Raw genomic sequence first — 19,684 nt, forward strand, 5'->3', positions numbered from 1 at the left:
ACCACTATGATGAGATTATATGTGATCTCCTCATGTGTTGTAAATTCTATCACTGTGATGAGGTTATACTGATGAGGTTGACAAGATCAGTGTCTTAATGCAATCTCTTTTGAGATATAAAAGAGAGAAGCGAGCAAAGACACATGGGAACCTCATACCACCAAGAGAGCAGTGCTGGGAGCAGAGCGCGTCCTTTGGACCTGAGGTTCCTGTGCAGAGAAGCTCCCAGACCAAAGGAAGACTGATGCAATGGACTTTCCTCCAGAGCCGATGGAGAAAGCATTCCCCTGGAGCTGACACCCTGAATTTGGACTTGTAGCTTACTGGACTGTGAAGAAATAAACTTCTCTTTGTTAAAGCCATCCACTTGTTGTATTTCTGTTGGAGCAGCACTACATGACTGAGACAGACATCATGCTTGGTAAATTGGAGGGTAAGCGAAAAAGAAGAAGACCCTCAACGAGATGGGTTGACACAGCGGCTACAACAATGGGCTCAAGCATAACTATGATTGTGGGGATGGTGCAGGACCGGGCATTGTTTTGTTCTGTTGTAGACAGGGTCGCTATGAGTTAACAACAACAACAACAAACTGTCATTATATAATACATAAATGTGATTTTTTTGATTCAATTAACTTTTTGCATTTTTCTTTTTCAGTGTTCCAAGAAAATCAACAGGCTTTTTTTCATTTGATCAATCCTAGAAAAAATTGTAGCAGATAAAAGTTTTGACATATCATCCTTCTTTTGGTTTTTTAAATGGAGCTAAGTGGAACTGGGTTAATGAGGAAATGTTGTGACCATATGTGTTTGCACTAAACAATTTCCAGTTTCCCAGAGTGATAAACGGTGAGCTCCTTCTTTAAAAAAACAGCAGGATCTCCTCAGATATCTTTGTCTCTCTGCTCTAATAGTTCTGGCCATCTAGTAATTGTTCAGCAAATGTTTATTGAGTAAACTAACGAACACTAATTTAAAGATAATTGAACAATTAGCAGGTAATGAATGATTTGTAAATTAGTAATTTGTAATAAATCACAAATTATTTAGCTAATCAGTAAATAATTTAAACTTCAGTAGAGATAAGAATACATTATTCAGAAAGTAAGCAAATTGCTAAAATAAAAAAGAAAGATCCTCTAGAAATTAAAATTCCAAACCATCGAATACTTGCAATGGGAACAAATGCTATTATTTTCAAACGCTGTAAGATATAAATGGGTACCGAAACTAAATTAGATAAACTAGTCAGCAGCGAAATTCATTGTGCTGTCTTGCGTAATAACCTATTATTAACAAAGATTTCTTAAATATTCAACTTCAAAACGCTCAGTTTAGAATCTTACTGTTAATACTTGCGTGATTTTCTATTCCAACTCTACCGCTTTGAAGATGAGGAATTTGAGCGCCACAGTGGATAAATGCCCTGCCCAAGTTTACCTGGCTAGTACAGAGTTAATCTTCTTCTACTCCTCTCTGCACCCCCCAACCCCATCACTGATTCAACCCACATTTCCTGAGTACCTGCTAACTGCTGTTTCTATGCACTAGGGTAATTTTTGTGAATTCTGAGGCCCAGGATAACTGAGAGTGTATGTGTTTGGAACATTTACTTTTCTAAACTATGGTGTTTCAAGGATAGGCACTGAACTATCTGTTACTTTGTGAACCTGGCCTGGTTTTACCCTTAGTGGTGCATGCAACAATTCCTTCTATTGATACTGCTTACAAGAAGCAGAGTAGACCTGTCTGTAGATTCAATTTATTTCCTAGTCTTTCTTTTTAACTGTACTAAGAAAATCCAACCACTGAAAAGTGTGCAGCCAAAGGTGATAAAGAGAGAGGCATACAGACTGCAAAATCTCCCAAAAAGAAAGCCAGCCAGTTTCTTAAATAAAAAGCAGAAGAAATGACAAAGATAGTTTTCCAACCAGAAAACAGGCTCTTGCCACTACTGCATCCAATATACAATCAAAGAGAAGCATCAATAAAACACATGTTTTTCCATTGTTTCTGGTCCAGCTGTCCCTGACATTTTGCTAATTATCTCCACAAAGACTTTCAGCATAATTCTCCTTTCCCTTCCATTTCTAATTAAAGGTAACAATTTCTCTTGATGAATAACAGCTTCAGTATTAATTAATCTTGAACAACTATGCCTACAATGCATACATTATTTTAGACTTCTGAATCTCCTGAGGTGGTTTTCTCCTTGGTGTCAAAATCTTTCCTAATAGTTTGCATGTTAACAGCACAGAACGTTCTCTAATAGCCAAATATGATTGTGCTAAGTCCTCAATTAACAACGGCAAAACGATGGGAGTTAGGAAGGCAGAACTCTCCTTGCAATGGAGCAAAAAATGTAGCTTAGTGTCAGAGGAACTGAGTACTTCCACCTACTGGCTATGTGGTCTGGGTTAATTCTTCTCTGAGCTTTAGATTCCTCATCTGAAAAGAGATTCACACTAATATTAGATCAACAGGCTTCTGAGGTTAGATGATGTGTGTGAAATATCACTTGATAAATTTCAAGTGTGATACAAACGTCAGTGGGAAATTTCTTAACAGTAACAATCCCTACAAGATTCTGGGGACATCCTCAGACTAGTCAACTAAACACTTTCAGGAAACTGTTGAGAGAAACAATTTTATATCCTACAATAGCACTTTCCATCTGCCCCAGCTATCATTTCATTCCTTATGCTGTAGCTGTCTACATTTGTTGAGAGAGGCTAGGCTTTGACTTCAACTTTGTGGAAGCATATTTTGCAGAGAGAGGTATATTTTGCCCCCCTTCTTCTATGTGCTCAACTGCTCATCACTGTGAATTTATTACCAAATGGCAAATTTGGGGTTAAGGTCCTTCCAGAATGACTACAGCAGTCCTGGATTTCCCCCATCTAGATACACCTCACCACCCTCTGAAAGATTTATAAAGAAGGACACTGTGGCAATATGTGACCTTTTGAAACAGCTCGCAGTATGTTCTCCCCTGGAAGGAATTCTAATGTCCTCCTGTCTTATGTTACCTGCTGCGTACCAACCACTGGGGAAAGACACTGAAACTTTAATGAATTTAAGAAAAGCTGTGCAAGCTTCTCTTTTGGAGGAGCCTTGGGGAAGAGGTAGGCAGACAGAAAGAAAACGTTCGAAGAAATTACACTGTCCCCAAGGGTGGCGTCTACAGAGGACAATGGACAGAGACTTGGAGATGTATGAGTTTTCTGGTCATTTACCTACAGGGCTAGTGTCTTAGTTATCTAGTGCTGCTATAACAGAAATACCACAACTGGATGGCTTTAACAAAGAGAAGCTTATTCTCTCACAGTCCAGTAGGCTAGAAGCCCAACTTTAGGGTACCGGCTCCAGGCGAAGGCTCTCTCTCTGTCACCTCTGGAGGAAGGTCCTTGTCATCAGTCTTCCATTGGTCTGGGAGCATCTCAACGCAGTGAACCTCAGGTCCAAATGTCGCGCTCTGCTCCCAGCACTGCTTTCTTGGTGTTATGAGGTCCCCCTGTCTCTCTGATTGCTTCTCTCTTTCATATCTCAAAAGAGATTAGCTTAAGACACTATCTAATCTTATAGATCTCTCATCAATATAACTGCTGCTAATCCATCTCACTAACATCATAGTGATAGGATTTACGACAATTGGGAAATCACATCAGATGACAAAATGGTAGACAATCATACAATACTGGGACTCATGACCTACCCAAGTTGACAGATATTTTTGGGGGACACAATTCAATCCATGACAGCTGGTTTCACTATCGCAGCTGGTGACGACTGGGGCAAAGGTGAAGAAATCTGATCAATATCAGAGGTACAAATGCTAAAGAAAATGGTGCCTCCCACGACTGAGGGTTACTGACATGGAGATCATGGACTTGGAGTGTTATATTTTTCACGTGTATGTGTGTGTATGTGTTAGAGGAATTAAAAATACAACCAAAGAATCTAGGACATTGGCTAAGTCAGGGAAGTGGGGTAGATCAGAATGGGGAAGTATATGGAACCAGACAAAGAATTTTTCTGGAAAAAAAAGGCATATACAAAACATCCAGAGAATAACTACAAAACAGCTGAAAAAAATATCGTGCATTCAACAACTGACATATACATTTACAGCATACATTTAAAAGGGAAAGAAAAAGCTACACAACCATCTAAAGTATGATACCATTCTTCTAAATAAATACGTGTCCACAGGAACAATCTAAAAGGATGTACATCAAACTGTTTATACCAGTGATTACCTCTAGATGTTGGAATCAGAGGAGGATTTCACAGTTTTTCCTTTTTGGTGTATGTATATTTTCTCATTTTTCTACACTGAATATACAAAAAGGAAGAAAAAATTGACACGTTTTTTAAAAAAAGGATCAATTTTTAAATTTCTTTTGTAAACATTACTGATTAAGCGTATTTGGGCAGAGAGAGGAAGAGGTTAGAACAGGGCTCAGCAAACTAAGCCTGTGGGGCAATCTGGCCTGCTGCTTGTTTTTGTAAATAAAGTTTTACTGAAACACAGTCACCTCATTCATTTACGTACCACCACAACAGAGTTCAGTAACCGCAACAAAGACCATATGGCCTACAAAATCAAAAGTATTTACTATCTGGTCCTTAACAGAAAAAACTTGCCAACCCCTAGGTTAGAAGAATCCTTCCCTCAATACTAGATTATCTGTTACACCTTATTAGTTGTGTAAGGTTGGGGAAGCTCGTTGTAAGCTCTGTCTCTCAGTTTCCCCATGTGTAAAGAGAAAGATCAAGTGTATTAGAGTTGTTATAAGGATTAAATGAGTTAATGCATAAGAGGTAAACATTGTGCCTGGTACATAGTAAATGCTCAATAAACGTTAGCTATTCTAGTTGTGGCCATGGGTAGTGCAAACAGTTAATTGCTCAGCTACTAATGGAGAAGTTGGTGGTTTGAATCCACCCAGAGGCTCCTCGGAAGAAAGGCCTGGTGATCTACTTCTAAAAGATCACAGCCACTGAAAACTCTATGGAGCACAGTTCTACTCTGAAACACATGGGGTTGCCATGAGTTGGAATCGACTGGACAGCAACTTTTTTTTTTCTCCTCTTTCTTCTACTTATTAGTATCTATTTCCCTAGTGGCACAGTGGTTTAAGCACTCAACTGCTAACTGAAAGGTCGGCGGTTTGAAACCACCAGTGGCTCCGAGGGAGAAAGATGTGGCAGTCTGTTTCTGTAGAGATTTATTACAGCCTTGGAAACCCTACGGGGTCGCTATGAGTCAGAACCGACTTGAAGACAGTAGGTTTGGTTTTGGTTTTCCCTTAAACAAGCTATGTTCTTCCACTATGTTAAGCCCAATGAGGAGGCCTGGTGGCCTGGTGGTTAAGAGCTTAGCTGCTAACCAGAAGGTTGGCAATTAGAATCTACCAGCCGTTCCTTGAAAACCAGCATTTTTGTAGGTCAAAAATTGATCAACATTCACAATTTTATATGATTCATTCTAATCATTCTTCAGCTGCTCACTATTCTTATTTCTCCTGCTTAAACTGCAATCTCTGAGTTAGGACCAATGAGATGGAGGTTACTTTGGTTATATTGCCATGGCCATAAAGGGCTGAGATAAAAATCTGGTACTGTTCTACCCAAATCTGGACATTTGGAGGTCTGAAACAATAATGTTGTATTCATACTGCACTTTGTTACTGGTGAAACACAGGCAAATTAGCACCTAATGTACCTGTGGTATGACAAAGTCTCAGCTCCTACCCTGCTGCCCTAAACAAAAGCTTTCCAGATAAAGGATATTCATTTCCACCCTACAAAATAGCACCTGTCTCTTGAATTTCAGTAGGCCCAGCAAGCTTCCACAATACTGGGACAATCATTCTCTTGGGTCTGGGCAGAGTTCCAGACAGAGTACTGACAACACATCCCTGAGAAGACCTGCCTGAAGGGAATATGCAACTCAGGATATCGAAAAATGTGGAGAGTATGTCATTTAAGTACACTTAAAGATGGCATTTTGGGGCTTAGTACAAATCTAAAATTGGAGTCCTTTAAAAAAGTAAAATGTGGCTTCTCCACGAATGAGACAGGAAGAAAGACTTGAACAGCAATGGAATGTAATTATAAGAAACTTCAGATAGGAAAGTATAGGATAAGCAGCATGAAAAGGAGGCAAATCAGGAAACTGAAAGTCTAATCAAAGTATTCTTATCAACAGAAACAAAGAAAAGCTTCAAGTTCAGTGCCAAGACTATCAAAGGAAAAACAAACTCAATTTAATCCGATCACCATTTATTAAATGCCTATTTTATGCCTGGCACTGGGTTAACACAGCCAGAGATAGAAGATAAATCAGACACTATTTCTACCCTAGAGGAATTTCTGAACTGGTGGCAGGAAGATATACATGTAATCAAATAACTTTAATATAGTGTGTTAAGTGTTATAATGTTAAAAACAATAGCTGTCATTCATTCACTGCATGAAATGTAAAGAAAACACAGAATGGAAAAATTAATTCTTCTTGGTGCGGTCAAGGGAGGGGAGGGAGGAGGTGATGATTTGAGTTGAGCCTTGAAAATGACTAAAAGTTCACTGGGTGGATATTGGGGCAAGAATGGGACTGGTCTGCTGTAGTTTCAGGATTGGATATATACGGTACCAGTTGCCGCTGAGTTGACTCATACTCATGCTGAGCTGATGTGTGTCAGAGTAGAACGGTGCTTCATAGGGTTTTTAATAGGGTTTTTAATGGCTGGTTTTTCTGAAGTAGAGGCCTTTCTTCTGAGGTAACTCTGGGTGGACTTGAACCTCCAATCTTTTGGTTAGCAACTAAGCGCATTAACTGTTTGCAGCACCTGGACTCCAGGATGTATAAACAGAAATGGCAAAAGTGAAGTTGAAGCATGCTTCTGAAGGGCTTCATATGCCAAACTGGGGAATTTGGACTTTATTCAGTAGGCATTTTTTATTAGGAGGAAGTGACCTGGTCAAATCTGGTTTTAAAAGACAAAAGAATAAATGCTTTCCTAGAGAATCATGAGGCAGGGTCCTAGGGAGAAGACCGTCAGGTGAGAGACTATGAAAACCTGAAACCCAAGGATGGCAGTAATGGAGAGGAGGGGCTGTACACAGGTTACAACATGTTTTCAAACTGAAACGCAAAAGTGGAGGCGGGAAGTCTGAAAATCAAGAAGAAAGAGAAAGGCAGAACAAAATTCTGAAGTAGGGAGAGCAAGGGAAGTTAGGTAATTATCTTTGGGAGATGATATGCATTGAACTGTGTCCCCTCAAAAGGGAACTCCACATACCTGCGAATGTGACCTTGTTTGGAAGTAGGGTCTTTGAAGATGTTCTCACTTAAGATAAAGTGAGGTCAGACTGGAGTAGAGTGGATCCTAATCCTATATGACTGGTGTCCTTATAAAAGATGAGAAGAGACACAGAGGCAGGGAAACAGAGGGAAGAACAGCATGTGAGCAGGCAGACACTGGAGTTATGCTGCAGCTGCAAGCCAAGGAATGCCTGGGGCTACCAGAAGCTAGGATAGAAAAGAAAGAATTGCCCCCTAGAAGTCTTCTGAGAGGACATGGCCTTGCCAGCACCTTGAACCAGGACTTCTAGCCTCTACAGCTGTGAGGTAATATTTCTGTTGTTCAAAGTCACCCACTTTTTAGTACTTTGTTACAGCAGCCCTAGGAAACTAATACAGGAGAGATGGCATCTTTTCTTCAGAAACATAAAGGAAGAAGTTAAGGAGGGGTAAAAATACAGATAACATCGAAGGGAGGATGTTAATGAAATTCATCACCACTGGTCTCTATTCTCAGAATAATGAAGGGCGACAGGATGGAGGTTTTGTGGAAAGAGCGTAAGTATGAAACCACGATTAAGGTTTGATAAAGGGAACAAACTAGACATAAATAAAAGCATTATCCAATAGTCTCAAGATCTACTTGGACCAACAACTCATATATTTGTGATATCTCCTGTCAGCACATTGATTAGATTTTTTTCCAGTAATGCTTTGAGCTTGTGACTTCACTGCTCATTAACATTTAATAACCAAAAGAGAAAAATCTAATTTCCTTAGTCTGGCACTCAAAGCCTTCTCTAATGTAGTGCTTGATCTACCCTTTCAATCTATCATCACCTCCTTCACTGTCCCCTCCTCAGGGTTCAGAAACGCACATGCCCCCAGGGTCCAGGCAGGTAACACAAGAGTGTGAAGAGGCAAGGACTGAGGCAATCCATCATAGATCTCCAATGACCACAGTTTTCTAATCTTTCAGAACTATCAAAAATATCATGCTTGTCAAAAGTATCTAAACACTTAACAGTAACAGAACCCTAAAGGTAATATGGGAATGAAAAAAAAATATCTAATTAGAAACTCAATGGGGGGAGCATGGGCGTCAGAACACAATTGCTGAGAATGACAATGGCCAAGATCTTTTGAGGACAGTTGTATTTCATCAAAACAGTGCTATAAACCTTAAATATAATACACATGTATGGGCTTCAAATTCCTCCATCAACAACTTACAGCATCAGGCTCATTCCCACAAATGATGCCATCCAAAGGAAGAGACCATGGAGACCATGGTCCATTTAGGCGATGGTCTCTAAAAGGGCATAATTTCCAACCCTCCAAAAAAGTGTGGGTATAGAGGCTCTGCCAGTGCAACATGGGGATCCGTAAGAATAGGAAATCTGGCTTGACAGGAAAGTTGTTGTTTGCTACTGTCAGCTGCTGTAAAGTCGGTATCCAGCTCATGGTGACCCCATGCACAACTAAATGAAACACTACCTGGTCCTATGTCATCCCTGTGATTTGCTTGTAGATCAGGCTGTTGTGATTCAAAGAGTTTTCTCTGGCTGATTTTTCAGAAGTAGATATCCAGGCCTTTCCTCCTAGTCTGGAAGCTCCACTGTAATCTGTTAAGCATCATAGCAACACACAAGCCTCCACTGACAGGTGGTGGCTGCACATGAGGTGCATTGGCTGGGAATCAAACCTGGGTGTCCTGCTAGCAAGGTGAGAAGTCTACCATTGAACTACAGGAAGAAAGTGTGTGGTGTATTAATTTTCAAACATGGAATGGCAGCAAAACCAAGGAGAGGGGATCTCCAATTTTACAATCTGACTTCTGTGCTTTCCAAAAACACACAAAGCAAAACAAGACAAAATGGACAGAGCAATTAACAAAGTCATCGGTGAAAAAGGAGTCAAATGACAGGAGCTAAACAGAAACACAGACTTACCAAAACAGATCTTACTTAATAAACTTGATTTCTCGGACAGGATAAAAACCTTAGTTGTCCAAAGTAAGTGGAGGATTTAGACCTTTGGTCATACTGGATTTAGTATCATGTGCTATTCTCAGAGAGGACTAGAGAGGTACGACAGAGAAGGGAAAAGAAGAAGGAAAAACTGGATCTGGTCAAAAGTGAGGAAGTAGGAGTTTGAGTTCATCACTGTAAACTCTTCATCCTGCTCCTGGATTTAGGAATGGAGAAACACACTCAATGTTAAGGTCATCTTGCCCAAGTCAGGCTCTCACTCCGACTACCTCTGTTTAAATGAGGCAACGTGCGTAAGAATAGGTCTCCTGTTCTCTCACAGCAGTGACCTAGCTTTTAATTTTCTGGTAATCTACGTAGCTGTGTGACCTTGCATAAAACGTTTTACCTCTGGGCCTCTGTTTACTCAGGTGTACCACAGAAGACGGGAGACAGTCCCTTTCGGTTTGACATTTCCGAAACCTGTGAGACCCTGCTATGCTCCCTCATTCAATCAGCACAGTGCTTGGTGCATAGCGGTGCTCACTAAACACTTATCAATTCACGAAATGTAGACCAACAGTGATGGTGATCGCTAAGGTTCACTGTGCCCTTACAATGTGCCAGGCACAGGTCTAAGTATTTTCCAGGTTTACGTCCTCTGATCCTCCCACCAAGCTTGCCTGGTAGGTCTTGCCGACGTTAAGCTGAATTTACCGTAATTTAACAAATAAATGAAATGACCAGAAATGGATTAGTCAAGGAGCTAGAATGGAAGTATTTAGAGAGAAAAAACAAATAAACCAGTGTAGCTAGACTGCAGGTGAGACAATGAGTGTAACTGAAGACCAAATACCCAGAGGACATAGAAAAGATCTTGATAAAAGAAGAAGCAAAAAAAGTTGTTTATAGAAGGGACTAGAGGTATATTTTCTGAAACAAGGGGAAGAAAGAGCATATAGATGATATAGAGGATAAAGAATTTTAACGAAATTCCATCAGATAGCCTATACCTTCTCAGTGCTACAGAAAGAAAGTACATTTGCTAGTGAAGAAGAAGGAACTTGGGAGAACGCTGGGATATCCAATCAACAGTCCATTAGGATAAAGAAAAGGATTTAGGCATGGCACCATAGGTCCACTGGGGCTTGGCAGTGAGAATTTGGAACAGTGACAGTCATTAAGGACTTTATCAAGGACGGGTTTCTAACCTGGGAACACAAACAGGACCTAGGAGTGGGTTTCAGTCAAACCTTAGCATGAACTTTCTAAAAATTAAACTTTTCAACTGCAGTAAAACCTGCAGAAGCCAGAACCTGTGTAAGGTGGAAACCTGTCAGAGAAGGAAAACTCAAATACTTTCCACTAATAGAGAGTGATAGAAAAGTGGTAAGACTGCACCCTGCCAAGGTGGAGCTCTTGCAAGACTCAAAAAAAAAACAACGCAGTCCCGTTGAGTTCCGGCTCTCACAGGTTTCACTGTGTTTAGTGTGACAAGTCCTATCACAGAGCCTGTCCTGGGAGCCACAGGATTGCTTACCTAGCCCAGATGAGGAGAATTAAGGAAGGCTTTCTGTAGGAGGTGGTATCTAAAGTCTGAAGGAAAGTAGAGATTACCCAGGTGAGTGAGGTGGGTTTGAGGATGGCAGAAGAGAGTATGGCATTTTGGAGCACTGCAAAGCAGTCCAGCAGGACTGGAGCTTCTAGTAGGAGGGAGATAGGAAAACCAAACACTATCACCATCACAAAAAACAAAATCTTGAATTGGAAAAAGAGGTTCCTTAAAAAAATTGTGAAATGTTCTGTCCTGCCTGTATTCAAACAAAGACTGGTTGGCCATCGAGCAAGGAGGTTGGAATGCAGAAGTGTATATGAGGAGAAGGTAGGTTGAATTGACAGGGGGACACCCATTCTTCACTCCTCCTGTTCTCTCATGGAGGGATTTCCCTGACTAGCACTCCTGGCTTCTCTCCACACCCTTCCCTCTTGTATCCTCAGTAGAATCCTATTTGGTGCATTTGGAAGCAGGAACTGGGCTCACTCAGCCCAGTCTCACCCTCTGCCCTTCTTGTGACCAGGGAACCTGATGTAGTTCCCAAGGGCAGTGCCCAGCCATGCCAGTGACCAAGATGCCCAATTTAGAGGGAAGTATTCTGAGGAAACTTACTTGTCTGAAGACCAAGTTCAGTACCCTTGGTTTAAGGACGCTGAGGAATATAAAGATATTAGTAAGATTTCCAACAAAAGGGGTTAAAAACAAAGAATACATGCTACTGGAAATTTAACTTACGGGGAAACTCATTCCTTCATGATGGCAGGAGATATACTATGTAGATATAAAATGACACTCGAGGTTCAATAAAAATTATACAATAGTTTGGGCAAAAGAGAAATATAACAAAACACAACAGTATAGAAAAGTAGAACACAATACCCAGAGGGAAAAGCAATGAAGACAAGAAAATGTGAAGATGAGGCACGGTGGAAGTTAAATGTGTCTACACTGTATTTGGCTATCCTGAATTCTACTAAGTAATATTCTCATAGGTACACAGCATCAAGTAATTATTTCACTTCTTTTGACACTTGTTAACTACACACCCCACTGGGCTCTACAGGGAACTTGAACCGTAACAAAAGACTCTTGGAAGAACAGCAGAAGGATAAAGGGTTGGAACTGCTCAGAAAAATCAGCAGCGAAGGGAACTTTGTTAGTGAGTACACACGTGACATCCCAAAGGTCTGAAAAAAACAAAGCAGTTTTCCTTTTATTTAATAGCAGAAGCTGAACTGCCAAATTTCAGGGTGCTATATGTCAGAATTCTTTTTTTTTTTTTTTTTTTTTTGAAGGAGGGAGAGGTACAAACAGGCAATAGCTGAACTGCAAAAAGAACCAGGAATATTCACCTATTTTGTAGGAGACCACTTAGAAATACGACAAATCAACACTGACCACTTGCAGAGGATACTCGTAGGCTAACTAGTCAGTCATGCAGGCATCTAAAGGATTCCTGCTGCCGTTACACTTAGTAGACGCCATGGAAAGCCACATTCAAAATAGCTTTTTAAAACATGTTTTAGATTCTGGGAAGCTCTGAGTACTTCACCCGTGAAAATAAGTCTTTAAAGTTGGCAGGGGAAAGGGCCCTTTACAGATGGAGGATTTGAAGCTGAACAAGGTGAGGTGATTTTAGCAACCACTGCAGGAAGAATACAAGGCACAGCCAGGCACCAAAACGGCTTCAAACCTGAAAAGATTCTTAACTGTGCATAAAAGAGAATCTGAAAGTTGCCAGTGAGCCTGCACCTGTCCCCAGTAGAGCCCCCTCATCAGCATTCCACTCCAGGCCTCAGAAAGCCAAGCAAGGAATCCTGCAAGCACAGGAAAACAGACACATTTCTATCCTTCAAGCCTAATCTGATAGTTATAATTATAATCTATAAACCCTAATGCCTCTCAGGTGTTCCAACCATCTTATTCCTTTTTAAAGGAGCTTCTGCAGGGAGTTAACACCAGTAACTTCTCTTCTGATCAGACACACCTGCCATAAAATAGCAGGTGCCTTCTGGACACAACAAAAGTGCCAGAAACCCTAATAGTAAATTTGCAAAAGGCTTTGAAAGGCAGGTGAGTTAAAACATACCTAAAGCTGTCTTAAATTTTGGAGACACCAGGGAAGTTTGTTTAGAATTTAATGTCCTTCAGACCAAAGCAGCAGAAAAATGTTAATATAGTGGAATGGTTTGCTAAAATATAAATTAAAAACAAATTTAAACTACCAATGTTAAATGATCATTTTTTTTTAAGATCATGACTGTCATACAGATACAAAAATGGACATGTTTAAGATTTTATTTAACTCATTGAGGAGGAAACTGGTAAGACGTTAAACCTGGTCAAAGCGAATCCAAACAGCAAACACATTTTAGATGAGGAAGATTGAAATGAATATGGAATTGCAGGCAAAACTTGCCTTTTCCACAATGGTGGAGGGAAGTCAATTGAACCTCTGTGGGACAGAATTTACACGTCTGCTGTTGTTGTTAGCTGCCTTTGAGCCACCCAGACTCATGGTGATCCCATGCACAACCAAAGGAAACACTGCCCAGTGCTGCACTATCCCCAGGATGGGTTACAGATCAGCCTGTTGTGATCCATACTTTTCGCTGCCTAATTTTTGGAAAGCCAGGCCTTTCTTCCTAGTCGGTCTTAATCCGGACGCTCCACTGAAACGAACATCATAGCAACATGCAAGCCTCCCCTGACAGATGCATGATGGTGCACATGAGGTACACGGGCCAAGAATCAAACCAGCTCCCTCACAGAAGGCTAGAATTCTCCCACTGAACCACTACTGCCCTCATTACACGTCTACCCACAAGAACTATTTTGTATTGCTATCAGTGATATACAACTTAGAGTTGTAAAATGGCTCCTCTAGAACTGGATAACCCAGAAGGCTATGCTAAAGACAATGCACAGTTTTCCATGGAAGCAAAATCTTTTCCTACATAGACCACTGTCTTCTTTACTGTTGTATTCCCCAAACCTGGTGCATGGTAGATGCTCCATAAACACTTGCCAAGTGAGTAAGTATGTGTTCACTGTGTATCAGGCATTGAGCTAGGACCTTCATGTGCATCATCCATTTAACCCTTCCAATAACCCTTTGAGACGAATATTATTTTCATTTTACTGACTAGGAACTAAGGTTGAGATTTTAACTCAGGCAACATTCTGCAACCATTTACGTGTCAAAGCTGGGGTGGACGAGGGCAAGGGAGGATCTGACCCAGGCAGATGATTCAGAAGCCTGTGTTTTTTCTTTGTTCCCATATTCTATGCATTCTTTTCATTTACCATCACTGTACCATCTGTCTCTAAGTCCAGGGACATTTATGTGTTGTATGGATATAACATGCTTCCTCATTGAGCATAATATTGGAGATCTTTGCTTAAAAAAAAAAGAAATGAACAGCAGCACTCAGGAGAAGCTAAGGACAAATCAGAGACACATGAGCAGCCTTTCCGGCAGCCTTGCAGGTTAGCACAGGATATTTACAAGTTCAGACTTTTTTCTGTTTTTACTTAAGCGCCCCTTTCCCAATGTTCAGGATAGTGAAGATAGATGACTTCAACACTGTTTATGTATGTTGTTTTGTTTTCACAGAAATCAGAACGGCACTCAGGGAAACAGCAACAACTAACATTCACTGAATGCTTAACTCTGTCCGTGAATTACCTTCACAGCAACACTAGGAGGTGAATACTACTACTGTTTTATCATCTTTTTGCAGGTGATGAAGTCGAAGTGCACGGAGTAACCTTTACATCAGACAGCTAAGCTGCAGCTTTGGCTTTCTACTTGGCACTCATAACCACTGGCCTGTCCTCTCCCTAAGTCACTCTACTGTCTGCATAGCCTTTTGAGGTTTGCTCTGTAATTACTTGTCTTGGATTTTTACGAACCCCTTTGCCCAGTTTATCACAGTCTCCAAAGGTAATGGGATGCCCATTGCCTCTAGCACTGTAGAGCTGGTAACTGCAGGCTGGCTACTTGGAAGCTGTCTTCTGACCACTTCGCACTTATGAACATTTGGGTATTTTACACTCATCCTTACAGAGGCAGGGGTCAGAGAACAGGGGAGGAGGGTTGTCCTTTGTGAATGTCAAAAAGATGTGGACCAAATGTTAATCTGAAACCCTTGTCTTGGCTTCCTAAATCCCCAAATAATTCCCTCCTTTCTTTTCTTGCCAGAAAATAGGCTGCCCTTAGATGAAGTAGTAGGATGGTTTTAGACTCTCCAGATGAGTCCTGACATGAATAATAGCACAATGCTGGCACGTAGAAGGTGTCAATAAACGACTGAATGTAGCTGTTTACATATATGATTTTATTTACATCCTCACAACTCCTAAGATAGGTACTATTATTATCTCTATTTTGGAGATGAAGAAGTGAGGTTAAGTAACTATTCCAGGTTAAGCACCTTGCCCAATATTGCAAGAAGGATGTGATTTCCCAACATGAGAAGTGTTTCACTGAGACCAAGTGTGCCACCAAAAGCAAGATGAGAGCTGTTTGAAACACGTGCCTCATTCCCATTTCCTCATGTCACTTAGCAGAACACCTTGGGAAGTGGTACCATTTATTCCAGACGCATTGGAGCATGCCATCTTTATTTCTGAGGGGTGTAATGCTCATCCTCTTCAAACCCTTGCAAATGCTTACCCTTCCCTCAAGGGTATGTCATGATTCTCACCCTTAATAAAAGGTAATACTTCTTTCAAATGAGATCATGAAAAAGGCTTTGTCATTACTATGGCACAGACATTAAGAAATATTAAGCAGCCATTATCTGATGAAGGCTACAGTAATCAGGCAAATGGTTACTAACTGACTGATTACTTTTAGGGGTGGAAGAGCTGTCCCTATGTGGGCTTTTCATATATTATTAAGGGAGAGACAAAGAAATGAAATCTAGACACTTAGGATCTAAACTAAGCTCCTACACTGCCTTCAGGGTTTTAGGAATTTCATCTAAATGGGTCATTACCTCAAGTTGGGAAGTGGCGAAAGTGCATAAAGGACTATTTTTTATATGTAAGTTAAGAAGATTTCACTCCCTGTTTTAACTCAGCGTGAACAATACTGGGTGTGTTCCATATATATTTAGACACTATAAATATTGTCAGCTGAAATCTATGATCTAGCTCAGCATTTTTTAAATATTATTGAGTGCTAGAATCATTTCTCAAATCAAGTTTTCTATATGATATGAATGTGTAAAACAGACATAAAGGGAGCTGCAATGGGTGAAGCACCCACCTTTACCCACAGCGGCCCCTTGCCCCTCTGGCAGTCTCTAGCGCATCCCAAGGCTCTGCGGAACACACTATGAAAACCACCGATCAGAGTCCTGACCTTGGGAGTGAAGGGATTTGCCCCAGCTCTCACGGCTACAAAGGGAGGAACTAAGTAGCAAGAAGAAATACTTGTTGCTTCATGTGTTCCTTTCCAAAGCAATAGTAGTGAACGGAACAATGAGAGAAGTTAGGATTATTCTCTCATGGAAACAACAAGATAGAAAGGATGAGTGCGGAAAGTCTCGGCATCTAGAATGCTGAGTTACTCCAGGGCATGTCACTTTCCCACTCGGAGTCTCAGGTTTCTCTCAGAAAAAGGGAGGATCTGGACTACAATCACGGCTTCTCTACCTTTTTGTTTTCCCCTGAAGCTGCACAGTTCTGGTGCCCAGCAAGAGTTCTTCAGTTCTTTCTTTCATCGCAGTAATTGTGGAGGAGGAGGGAGGGTGGAGGAATGCCACCCGCAGGCAGAATCTCAGGGCAGGAGGGCGAGAGAGGTCTAGAAAAGACCCCCTTACTCTGATGGGCTCCCCTAGTGGGCATATTCCCTTTATCTTGACCACCCTACCCCCTAATTGAGATATGTTCTGAAGGGCCTGTACAGTTCATTATACTGTCATATTGTATGCTTCCAGACCTTCACAATATAATACTTCAATCAGGACTTCGGACCAGTTTGTTCTGGTTCATTCTGATCTGGGGTTCCCTGCTGATAATTTGCATTTCTACTCCAGATATACTGAATCAGAATCTACATCATGTAGATTCTTACGTATATCTTCTCGGGAACTTGTTAGAAATGTAAATTCTCAGCAGGGGTTCAAACCTGAACTAACTGGTTGGAAGCCGTGACTCAAATATTCTTGACCTAAATGAAGTCTTAATTTGTGCCCCAAAGGTATACATTTCAGGGGCAGTGAGTTAGTGTTATTATATTTCACTTTGGAAGTTGAGGCATATAAACTATTCAATCTGAATTTTCCTATTTAGGAAAATTCTTATCTAATTTTTTTTTCTGAAATTCTCTTCCTACTAAGAAGATCCACTCTACTAATTCTGTAACCAAGTTAATTTGAAAGGCTTCCTCCCTTCCTTTTCTCTAGGATCGCATGCTCTGATTTTTTGGGGGATTCCCCAAACCCTTATCCTGATTCCCACACACTTTTACATTAAACCAAAAAAAAAAACAAATCCTCTGCTTTCGAATTGATTCTGACTCACTTTTATATTACACACACAAAATCCACGGTTCCCCCATGATAATCACTTACGCTTGTTAAGTAGCATGGCTCACACAGATCTGGCATTTATCACCCCTTTACAGTAAACCCTTGCCAGAAAATTTCAGCAGGAAGATGTTGTTTCATTATAAGGGTGTGGGAAAGGCCGTCAGGATGGGGAGAGGGGAGAGAAGGGAAATATTTTGGATACTGCATACTTTACCAGTTATGTCATGCTGTTTGAATGACTCACTGTAGATTTGATACTGATTCGGACAATGTTTCTTCAACCACTTGCAGACATCCTGCTGGGTCCACAGAGCCACTGGTTTTGACAGCTTCACAGTAGCAGACTATAAATAAAGAAGGAAAAGGAGGTCTGTTAATGCCAGCCCCATGCCTGGAAAGGCACCACTGTTAAAAGTCCTACAGCGTGCTAAAGGCCGCAGCCTGGAATCCCTGAAGATAATTATCTAGCCCTGGTCCTGCTCCTCACCTCTGCAGACTGTTTCAATGCCTCTGCAAACCAGAATGAAAAAAAGGTGCAGGTAGAGAAGGCTATGAAAATTACACCTACTTTCGACTTATCATCTCTACCTAATGAAAAAAAACCCCTAGGAAGTAGGGGTCTCTGATGAATACTCTAAAATGAGAATGGAGTTGACAGCCAATTAATTTTTAGGGGTGCAACTGCTGCCCCACAATGGCTTTTCTCTGTATTTCAAGACAGTGTCTACCATCTCTTGTGTCCTCTGACATCTCTAGGGTCTAGCACAGCACTGGCCTCAGCAGGTGCTAATAATTGTTTTAGGAATGAACGTTGTAAGATTTAGATACCTGCATACTAAGAAGTGCAAAGCTGCCTTGGGGCCTTGGGATTTAGATGGGTCCTGTAAGGTCTAGGAGCATTAGTTACACCACAGCGGGGAAGCAAAAAGTCAATTCGGCCAGTATGTGGGGAAAGGTATTAAGATAGTGGCAAGGTTAGGGTTATATGTTGGAGTTCCTGGGTGGTACAAATGGTTAAGTTAACATGCTCAGATGCTAATGGAAAGGTTGGAAGTTTGAGTCCACCTGAAGGCACCTCAGAAGAAACGCCTAGTGTTCTACTTCTGAAAAACCAGCCATTGAAAACCCTATGGAGCTTAGTTCTACTCTGACAAATATGAGGTCACCACAAATGGAAGTCGACTCCACAACAACAGGTTAGGCTTTATGTACAAGCCAACTACACAAGGTCTTTTACTGTTCATTGGGTCTCTCAGGGAGGTGTTTAGGAGGGAAAACACCATAGAGGTGTGAAGGACCTAGACTTTGCCAAATGTCGGGTTATACATACATTGATTAATTAATGAGCATCAGCTCTGTGCCAGATGTTTGCTGGTCTCCCCGATGCATCCCAGGAACTTGGTTTAGGCTAGATGAAAGGTAAACTATCAATAATTTCTGTCATTCTGGGTTAGTACTTGCCAAAAATGTAGGGTTACAATGTTGATAGTTCTTCAAAGGATCTTGGGTGGTATACAAACCTGGCCTTAAATATCACTGACCTCCTCACAAGATGTCATTCGCTTTCACTTCTCCTTCAATCTTTCAGATTAAGGCAGAAGAGAGTCTCAGTTTGGTGAGAAGTGCGCATTTAACATCTAACACTTGCTAGCATGTCTTTTTGACAGAGAAAGGGGCTTGCTTCAGACTCAGAACCTTCAAGAGAAAATAATATGTCTAGCACTTAATAACTGTTTTATTTTACTTTTATTATTTTTAAGGTTACTTATATTTTATGGCAAGTGATACTTCTTTTTAAGTTTTATTTTCTGTAGTAATATTTAGTGTGCTTTTAAAATAAATTTAAATTAAAAAACCCAAACAACAGTGGGTCAATTTTAAGAGGGAAAAAATAAGTACAAAATGGTGCAGATGGTAAGAAGATAACATAAAAACAGTGAAAATGATATGTATATGCAAAGTGATTCAAGCTTGGAAAAAATAGTATTCAGGGGTTATTTTTATTAATACATTTTCAATTGGATGATTATTTGGACCATCACTTACAAGATAATCACAAATACTTACATTTTTTCTTTGTATTGCGATATTTTTTCTTTCACCCTTACTAAGCGTAGCAAATTGTATTTTCCAAAGATGATTATATATTTGTACATATATACATACTTAAAAGGAACCCTGGTGGTGCAGTGGTTAAGCATTCGGCTGGTAACTGAAAGGTCAGCAGTTCGAACCCACCAGCTGCTCTACGGGGGAAGGATGTGGCAGTCTATTTCCGTAAGATTACAGCCTTGGAAATCCTATGG

The 19,684-nt window shown here is 40.7% G+C and overlaps 1 protein-coding gene across 1 annotated transcript in view; it reads right to left on the minus strand.

Moving 5' to 3' along the window:
• Positions 1 to 19,684, minus strand: part of SAMD12 (sterile alpha motif domain containing 12) — a 424,915-nt gene that overhangs the window by 232,410 nt on the left and 172,821 nt on the right. The window contains exon 3 of the mRNA XM_004372967.2: positions 17,593 to 17,722. Coding sequence (XP_004373024.1) covers positions 17,593 to 17,722 — 130 coding nt within the window. The remainder of the gene's footprint in view (positions 1 to 17,592; positions 17,723 to 19,684) is intronic.

The sequence above is a fragment of the Trichechus manatus genome, unplaced genomic scaffold (genome assembly GCF_000243295.1).
Source record: "Trichechus manatus latirostris isolate Lorelei unplaced genomic scaffold, TriManLat1.0 scaffold00022, whole genome shotgun sequence".
In the NCBI taxonomy this organism is placed as follows: Eukaryota; Metazoa; Chordata; class Mammalia; order Sirenia; family Trichechidae; genus Trichechus; species Trichechus manatus.